This window comes from Lolium perenne, chromosome 7 (assembly GCF_019359855.2).
Source record: "Lolium perenne isolate Kyuss_39 chromosome 7, Kyuss_2.0, whole genome shotgun sequence".
Classification (NCBI taxonomy): Eukaryota; Viridiplantae; Streptophyta; class Magnoliopsida; order Poales; family Poaceae; genus Lolium; species Lolium perenne.
Window position 1 is genome coordinate 288,976,998 of NC_067250.2, and position 9,589 is coordinate 288,986,586.

At 46.8% G+C, this 9,589-nt stretch overlaps 1 protein-coding gene across 1 annotated transcript; it reads left to right on the forward strand.

Annotated features, from left to right (window-relative positions):
• The first annotated feature begins 1,624 nt into the window (after positions 1 to 1,624).
• Positions 1,625 to 7,337, forward strand: LOC127326671 (uncharacterized). Its single transcript, XM_051353466.1, has 3 exons — positions 1,625 to 1,954; positions 2,633 to 3,487; positions 5,134 to 7,337. Exons 2-3 carry the CDS (start codon positions 2,633 to 2,635, stop codon positions 6,943 to 6,945), a joined length of 2,667 nt encoding a protein of 888 aa, XP_051209426.1. The 5' UTR covers positions 1,625 to 1,954; the 3' UTR covers positions 6,946 to 7,337.
• The last annotated feature ends 2,252 nt before the right edge of the window (positions 7,338 to 9,589 follow it).

Here is a 9,589-nt window from a genome sequence, read left to right on the forward strand (position 1 = left end):
TAACATGTGTCCTACCCTGGATTACTACATCCTCTCCCAATACCAACTAAAAAAATGGGTAGATATAAGCATGGATTTTATCGAAGGATTACCCAAATCACGGGGAAAAGAAGTGATTATGGTGGTCGTGGAGCACTTAACCAAATATGCTGACTTCATTCCTCTGGCACATCCCTATTCCGTGCAGATAGTTGCTGATGTGTTCATGAACACCCTAATCAAGCTCCATGGCTCTCTTGCAAGTATAGTCAGTGATCGAGATTCTATATTCACCAGCCACTTGTGGAAGCAACTCTTCTCCAAATTCAAGACACAACTCAATTACAACAGCTTCTCATCCAGAATCGGATGACCAGACCGAACGACTGAACCAGTGTTTGGAGCAGTACTTGCGTTGCATGGTGTTTCAACAACCCAAGAAGTGGTGTGACTGGCTAGCAACAGCTGAGTGGTGGTACAACTACTCCTATCATTCAGCAATTCATATGTCACCCTTCCAGGCCTTGTATGAGTATTCTCCTCCTTTGCTCCAGAACATTCCAGTTCCTTTGAAGGAGGCCCAAAAAACAATGGCAGTCACAACAGAGAGGGAGAACACGGTGTCTCTCCTACAGCAGAATCTCCTTAACGCACAAACTAGAATGAAGAAATATGCAGATGCAAGGAGGACTGACATAACATTTGAAGTGGGAGACTTTGTGTACCTCAAGTCAAAATCCTACAGGGAAACAGCTTTAGGGATGAACAATCCTCCTAAGTTTACACCCAGGTGGTATGGACCTTTTGAGGTTCTCAAGAGAGTGGGCACTGTTTCATATCAGATAAAGCTTCCCGACAAATACAGATTGCATGATGTTTTCCATGTCAGCCACCTGAAGAAACATCAGGGACCAAATGATGTGCCCAATCCGACACTTCCGCCGGTTACTGACGATGGGAAACTAAAAGTGGCTCCCCTGGCTGTGTTACAACGCAGAATTGTCCCTCGTTCAGCTGGAGAATATGATGTAGCAGTTCCGCAGTGGTTGATCCATTGGGAGGCGATGACAACTGACGAAGCGACTTGGGAAGATGCAAGCTTTATCCAGGAAACGTTTCCAGAATTCCAGCCCTGAGGTATGGGCTTCAGAGGGGGGCTCTGTCAGGCCTAGAGTTGCATCGACACCGCCAGACACACAGTGGCTTGGTTCAGATAATGAGTAGCAAGGACTAAATTGTAACACCTTTTTGAATTTGAGGACTAAATGTAAAATGCTGAGCCTTTCATGTGATATAAGGGACAGGTGGGGACGTTGGGAGGATCAGCAAATAAACAAAATTTATCTTTTCCTGTTCAATTTCATATCTTGTCGAGCTTCCGACGGTTCTGGGTGTCGCTCGCCCCCCTCCTCCTCCGGCTATCCTTCTGCCGATCTCGTCGGAGCCAACTCAAGGCCTGACATTCTCTTTGCCTTATCTCTTTCTTTCTCCTCATCCAAAGCTGCATACACAGACAGTGTGTTCAAAACACTTAAAAAAGTAATCCGAGTGAGGTGGTTTAAATTCCTAACTGGGCCTCAGCCTCCACTGAACTGAACCGACCGGCGCATCGGCATCGTGGGCCGCGCGTCGCCTCGTCCCCGGCCACGCCACGCGCGACTTCTCGGTAGCCGATTTGGCGATCCCCTTCTCCTCTCGTCTCGTCTCGTCTCTGCAGCAGCGACCACCACCACCACCAGCGCCGGCGCTCGCCTCCACCGCACGTACATCCTCCTCCCCTCCGCCCAGCCAGCAGCGGCGCCGGCGCCCTTCGCGCCCGCACGTCCTCTCCCGCGTGCCGGCCCGTACGTTCGTGTCCTCTCGCGGGCACAGGCGCCGGCGACAGATCCCAAGCCGGGGCTCCCTCTCCAGCCTCCCCCCGCCCCGGTCGCCGTCCTCCTCCTCCGTCCGCTCTGCGTCCACCCGCTCTCGTAAGGTCAGAGCTCCGCCTCCTGCTTGCCCATCCCATCGTAGCATAGGCTATTACTTTTGGGGGGTGGTGGTTAGCGGTAATTGGTCGGTCAGCATTGTTTCGTCATCTTGTCACGAATCCTAGTAGTCCCTGAGCGTTTCGTTGAGCTTCGAAGGTATCCGCTTGATGGTCACCGTTGTTCTTGCTGGGGGGTGGTTGTGCATGGCTCGAAACTGCGCCACGAACAAGCCCTGGGAAATGTTAACGTCTTTTTTTTCTTTCCTCAAAGCATTTTCTCCTCAGTCTGATGTGGAACTTTGGGCATGTGTTACTACATTTCTTCTGAAGTTTTTTGCTCACCGTGTAAGTAGTGAACTACATAAATGTTCGTTACTACCCTGTTGCACACAGTCTGTCTCAGAAGGTACGGAGATGATGCATGCTAGGATGATTGTGAGTGCTGTAAGAATTCTACCGGTGGTACTCAGGCCTGAAGCTTTTCATGTGTTGGAATTATCCCAATACCTGTTTTCTCTCATCAAAGTAGCTAAGTAGCGAAGTTAACAACAAAACCTAAAGGGTTCATACTTCCAAGAAAATGCCAACTTAGTACTAACTAATGTTGCTCATATGCATGTTCTTTTTATCAATTTGAATATGCAGTACCTCTCTATAAATTACTTTTTGTTCTGATTCTGGCAGATGGAGGCAGTTGAGCTCGAAGACAGTGGTGAGCACCAACAACCTTTGGAAGCTTCTCTTGCTTCAGATGTCATATATGAAGACGCGCCTGTATGTCCGTGCATTGGAATTGAGCACCAGGCAGAAATCCCGAATCTGTGCACAGAGGATGAGCGCCATCAGCTCATGGCCAGCCCGCTTGAAAGCATGCTACCTGGTTTTGATTTCCCTGTCACGATTGGGTTAGCTGTACCAATTGTGTGGGGACCAACTGAAGTCCATAAGGAGGAGGGATTAGGAATACATCATTCTTCAGAAACTGAAGCAAGAGCCAGCTGCCAGGACGAGGATGGCCGGGTAACCTCAGTTTGTCCAACCAGCAATAGTATAAGTGACCATGATTCAACATATCAGGATCCAGATCCTGTAGTGCCTGTTGATCATATAGAATTTGATGGTAATCGAGCACAGGATGGAAATTTGGCTCCATGTTCTACTCGAGAAGACCCCGATTTTGCTAATAATCCAATGACGAAGCAAGTGGAAGTCGATCAATTTACTCCACTGCCTTATTCATCCACTTCCCTTTGGAGTGGTATTGAGGCAGAATGTTTTCTGCTCGGGCTCTACATTTTCGGTAAAAACCTAAGTCTGTTGAGCAGGTTTGTTGGGAATAAAACCATTGGGGATGTGCTTTGCTACTACTATGGAAAGTTCTACAAAAGAGATGCATATAAAAGATGGTCGGACTGCAGAAAAGCACGAACTAGGAGATGCATTCTTGGGGAACGCATTTTTACAAGTTGGCGGCAGCAGGAGATTATCTCTCGTCTGAAATCTCTAGCACTCAAAGAAGCTCATGATTCATTGGCAGAGGTACGTTGCAACTATAGCGTATACAAAGAATTTGATCTTGTTTGCCTTTGGTTGTCTTTTGCTTGTTAATTATTAAATGACTCAGCATGAAATTATCCCCATTATCAGCTGAGGTTCTCTTAGTCTGAATTCACTTCCAATATCATTATTTTTGTATAGTACTAGAATTAGTTGTTTTTCTGCGCAAGATATTTTTTATCTAAGGTTTCCTTTGTAACTTAGCATGAATGGTTCAAAGGAATGGTATTTAATATTACAGTATTTATGACATAACATCTCTAATATGGCGAGCCTGTAGGTGCCTTACCGAAGGCGATTTACACTTGTTTGATTGGAGTACTCGAAATTTTGTATTGTTGTGCTACTTCTATGTGTATCTGTATAATACACAGTATTTTTTTTATTATGGAAACATGGCCAATACTAGTCTATATTTTATGTTGAACGCTTAGCGTGTAATTTCTTATCGAACTGATTGTTGACCAGCCGTGTCGTTGTGTTCACCGATTTGGTGGTCCAATCGCCACTAAGATTCAACAACAGCACTATATTCAACTTAATATTATGCTCTTTGTATTGTCAACACAACCTATTTGTGTATTTCTAAGGAGCTATTTGGAAGCTAATAAAATAGCGTATGGCGTCTTCAGGGACAAACATGATTATTCCCCGTAATTTATCTGCATGATATCAGGGCCCTAAGTTGGACTCACAGTTTTGCACGCCCAATATTCTCTGCTGCCATCCCCACATCACTATCACCCAACTGTCGGTGACTGTGGCCATGGGCAAGCCTTTGCCATTGCTGTGTAGGGTCACTGCTTGTTGCTGCCTCCTTGTATGACCAGTATTTGGATGCTAATAGGAGTGGTCATTCCAGCTACTTCTTGAACACTGGTGTGTGTCAATTGGTTGAGTATTTAGGCTGGTTGCATTTTCTTGCTTCTCTCTGTTAATGTAGACGAGTTCTTGTTGGTGTTACGCACATGGTTATCTTTATGCATGTAAGTCCTGGAGGAAAACAAATCTCTTGAATTCACTGATTCTTTTTTACCCAGTTCAAAGACTGTGATCTGGGTTTAAAACTATGCTCTCTGGTCTGAGCTTTTTGTACTCAGCTTAGGATGTGATACACTTTCATGTTATATGACACCCTACACATTGTTATGGTTCACTATAGGAATCACTTGTGCTGTTCAAAATAACACTATTGATCTTTATTTTGCTCCATATGATGCTCTGGCGCTCTTGTATATATAAGTAGATCTAACTAATCTGGTGTATGAATATAGCTGTCCAGTTATGAATATGAACCTTTAACCTGATAACAGAAAACATTATAGGTATACTGCATTTGGGTATCATGGTTTTCTAGGTTCTTTGCTAGTTTTGTGAGAAGCACTTCGATTGTTAAGATATTGGTCCCAGGATAAATATGAGTCAGATCTGTGATGATCCAAGGACAGATGTTTTCTTTTTTTACTTAATTGTTTTTCCTAGTTTAATTTCATCGAAGAACCACTATTTTTTTTCATGCAATATAATACCCTTGCATATAATCCTTCGATGAATTTTTTTCATGTGTCATCAACATTTGAAATTGATGTCCTTTTCCATATGAACTGTAATTCTTTCGCATGTTGCAGATTTTCAAATCTTTCAATGACGGACAAACATCTTTAGAAGATTTTGTATTTGCTCTGAAATCCACTGTTGGAATAGAAGCTGTTGTGGAGGCTGTTGGAATTGGTAAAGAGAAGCATGATTTGACTGGATTTGTCCTGGACCCATCCAAACCAAATCAAGCTCTTTCTGGTCATCCTGACATGCCTACAGGCAAAGATTGTTCCTCCCTCGCTTCGGAAGATATAATTAAGTTCTTAACAGGTGATTTCAGAAGAAGCAAGACAAGATCAAACGATCTTTTCTGGGAAGCTGTCTGGCCCCGTTTGCTTGCAAGAGGGTGGCATTCGGAGCAGCCAAAAGATGTCAGCACAACTAAGAATAGCCTTGTTTTTCTTGTGCCGGGTATAAAAAGATTCTCAAGAGGTGACCTCACTAGAGGCACTCATTATTTTGATTCTGTCAGTGATGTGCTTAAACAAGTGGCAGCGGATCCTGTCCTTCTAGACATAGAGGTTGGTGGAATGGACTATGGTGTTACGGCTGAGCAAAATGGCGATGCCACAGACTTGAACCTGAACCAAGATGATCCTTTGGATGGTAATCAGGAGCTTCCAAGGTACACAATTATTGATACTACCTTGGTACAGGGAGCAGAGCCTTTAAGAGTCAGGGAACTGAGGAGACTACCTGCTGATGCAAAAATTCGTCCTGGCACTTCACGTCATTCACGCAATATTGTGAATGTCAGTTCATCAGAGGAGCAAGATGTGAATAATCGATTGTTAGTTGACCAGGAATACTGTGGACAAGTTGCAGCTGATGTGAACGACACTGAAATGGTTTGGGCGTACAATGTAGGCAAAGAAACACAAGATGATTCGTTGCAAAACATGATGGCTGCATCCTGCTCAGATTTTCCAGTCAATGGCCATTCTTCTAATGGCAGTAGTAACAAAATTGATTTAACATGCTTATTTGACCCCAAAAGAAAAACTGAAAGGCGCAAGTATTTATCCCCAGTGTCGAAGCGAAGAAGATTATCTAGCTGTAACACTGATCAGACAAGTCGGCGCAGCTTTAATTTTTCCAAGGGAGACGGTTCAGCGAAAGAGAAAATAAAGGCACCATCAACCTCATCGAAACCAACTGTCCGTGATGTTTGTGGTAATTTTCGGATCAAAACAACTGCAGGATGTTCCACAGAGAAGCCACGTGAGCAGATAAGAGATGCATCAAACGCTCTTACCAGTGACAGGTGGAATGAGAAGATGAAAGTAAAGAACTTAAATGAGCACAAGAAGGTGAATGTGAAGAACTTAAATGACAAGTCATTTGAGTGCAAGGTTGACATGGTGCCTGAAGTTTATTCACAGATCACCATCACAGAGGCAAAATTTGGCAAAGGGGCTCAAGTTAGTAGCTTGGCTGGTCAGGTTAAACAGGAGGCACCACTAGATGGCAAGACAAGCGCAAGAGTGCGTGCCATGCCATCAGACGATCATGGTCACATGAAGGCTGAGGAAGTTCCCTCCATATCGAATGGCAATCAGGTCCGTGATCCAGAGGTAACAGGAGGACCTGCTAACCCACAAGCTGATCTGGCTTCGCAGGCGGATTCTCGTAGGCACGGAACCAGAAATAGGCCTCCCACAGCAAAAGCTCTGGAAGCGGTTGCCCTGGGGTTCCTTGGAGGAAAACGCAAGGGTGAACCCAAAAGCCCTGGAACAAGCAGGCCTCCCCAGAGACCTCGCAAGCCCAGTAAAGACTGGGTTTATGCACCTACAAGTAGTGACACAGACAACCCCAGCATGGAGCCTGATTCTCCAAGGTGAGCAGGTTGCTACACATTTGTTGGTGTGAACAACAGCTCCATATCAACATTTTGGATGATCAATATCAAGTCAGAAATCTAGCTTCAACTAGAATGACGTGCATCGTCTTCCCTTCTATGGCACCTTGCGCTTTGTGATTTGTAATATTTTACAGAACGCAATGGTGAGGCAGGTGAGCTAGTGGGCCAATCGAATGTCGTGCAGGAAGCTCCCTTGGTTTCTATTTAAGTTTATTGGATTTGTATGTCCATCAAGGATTGCAAATTGTAACTTGTACTGAGGAAGAAACGAGTTGATACCATATTGGGCTATTGACCAGATTTCAGTTTCCTTGGACCCAAGGATTAATTCTTTGCGTGTAATATATATCCCATTCATGCTTTTGGTTGATAGGAGCAACAGGGCATTGGCCATGTTACACCGTGCGGAATTTTGGGCAATAAATGTGCATGCCCATCTATACGGTAAATGAAACTATGCACGGATCTACCTAAGGCCATATCAAACCATTTTAGTATAGGTACTTGTATTTTTCAAAAATAGAATAGTACAATTCAAAAGAACATGTACCAGTACGAATGTATGGGTCCAAGCATATAACTACACATGCTCAAGTGCACTGTAGGAACACAAAGAAAATAGATTAAAATGCACCATTGGTCCTTAAACTCGGCAGGTAGAACATCAGCTTGAGTTAAATTGGATCCCTTAACTTACAGAAGAACAGATCATTTTGGTCCAAAGTCGCTCACGGAGGCCAAAACTTACCATCGTGGTGCTGACTGTTAGTAGTTATCACTGTCACTGCCTCACTGGTATTAATTGTCGAGGAGTGCTCCTGGTCATTGTCACTCTTTTCTTTCAGAAGATCAAAACCATCATTTACAACGCTCAGCACTTGTCTCTTAAGGAGAGATTGGAGGTGGGTAAAGTGCATTATCAGTTAACTCTTGAAGCTACAACTTGCAACTACAATGAACTGCGCCTCTGTTTAAAAAAGATGAACTTCGCAATTGTTAGCATGTCATGCGAGCCAACGCACAGGCGCCTTGCATTGTGCCGGTGGTTCAGATCTCATCGCACGTGACCGCACGCACACGGCGAGTTGGAGGTTAGATAATTTATCAGCAACATCTTAATTAGCGAGACACCATGGTCCATGGATACGAAAGATTTTATAGACTAGTATCAGATATATCTAGTAGTCTAAGTTAGTCCCTAGTGTGAGCAAAACTCAGGTCGGATCGGGGACGGCTAAATGTGCAACTGCACTTGCTACAATTTGGATTATTATTTGCAAAAAAAAGTTGACGAGAGGGCCGCATCCACTTTTTTCAAAAAAAGGGTTATTCTTTTCATTGCGTCGCTGACCCTGCACCTGCAATATGGAATTGCTAGTTCTCACTTCTCAGTAGTTGGAGAACAAAGTTCAGGCTTATTAGACTCGTGCAACGTTAGATTAGTTTTTTGAACACGAACAACGCTAGATTTGCATCGTGATTTGTGCACTAGAATTGCAGATTGGGTTGCAACTGAGATATTTTCAGTTGTGAGGTTACAACTGAAATACTACCTCTATCCATAAAAGGATGTCGCAAGTTTATTTAAATTTAGATGTATCTAGACATTCTATAGTATATAGATTCCTTCCGCTCGCCCGTCGCCCGCCACCCCGGCAGCGGCGGCCACCCTTCCCCGCGGCCCACCTCCCCGATGCCGCCCTCCCGGCTCTTCCCCTTCCCTCCTGGCCTTCCCCATGGGAGAGGAAAGTGCACCCATATCCCGCCGGTGGTCAGATATGGTGGAGGAGGAGGAGGAGGAGCTGGCCTCCTCGGAGTCCTCCTCGAGGCGCTCCTACTCTGACGTGGTCAGGGATGGCTCGCCCAGTCCGCTGCGTGAGCCCTCCCCCGTGGATCCGCATCGTGGTGGCTCGGTGAACCAGCGCCCGCAAGCTGTTCGTCAGTTGGCTTCAGTGGTGAGGCGCCCGGAGTCGTCGCGGGGTTTGGCGGCTGGCTCGCGGCTCGGGCTCGGCGACCGCCGGGGACCGCAGCCGAAGCGCCAGCGCTACCGTGGCCCGCTCCCGTCGCTGGCGGTGCCGGATGGGGTGCCGGCGGGCCTCGCCGGGCTCTGCTTCAACTGCGCAGAGCCGGGCCATGTCGCCGGCATGTGCCAGGGTAAGCGCCGTTGTCTGCTCTGCAAGAGCGAGTTCCATGTGGCTCGTCAGTGCACGGCGCCGGTGGCTGGTGCTGTGGCGCTCGGCGCCCCTCCTCCTCCGCTGCGCTCGAGTGCTGCTCCGCCACCGCAGCAGGTGAACCTGGCGCCTGCGCCCTCTCCAAGGCCGCCGCCACCCCTTGCGCGACCTCCGGCAGGCTCAAGCCGGGACCTTGCGGCGGCCAGGGCTCCAACCGGCCCGTACAGGATCCCTGCGCATCAACGCCTTGGGCTCGGCGGCGAGGCGGCGGTGGTGGCCGACCGGCAGGGGGCTGGCTGGCCATCCGTCAAGGAGAGACTTGGTGACCGGGAGACGAGGGTGGAGCCCGAGCCGCGTGGGCGTGAGGTGGTGGCTCCGGCTGCAGAGTCGCCGTTCGAGCGTGGACTCCACCGTGAGCGTGAGATTCGTGATGCCTCTCCTAGGAGGCAGGCG

Coding starts and splice junctions, on each gene's coding strand:
- LOC127326671 (XM_051353466.1), top strand. CDS start 2,633: ATGGAGGCAGTTGAGCTCGAAGACAGTGGTGAGCACCAACAACCTTTG. Junction 3,488..5,133: donor CTCATGATTCATTGGCAGAG/GTACGTTGCAAC, acceptor CGCATGTTGCAG/ATTTTCAAATCTTTCAATGA.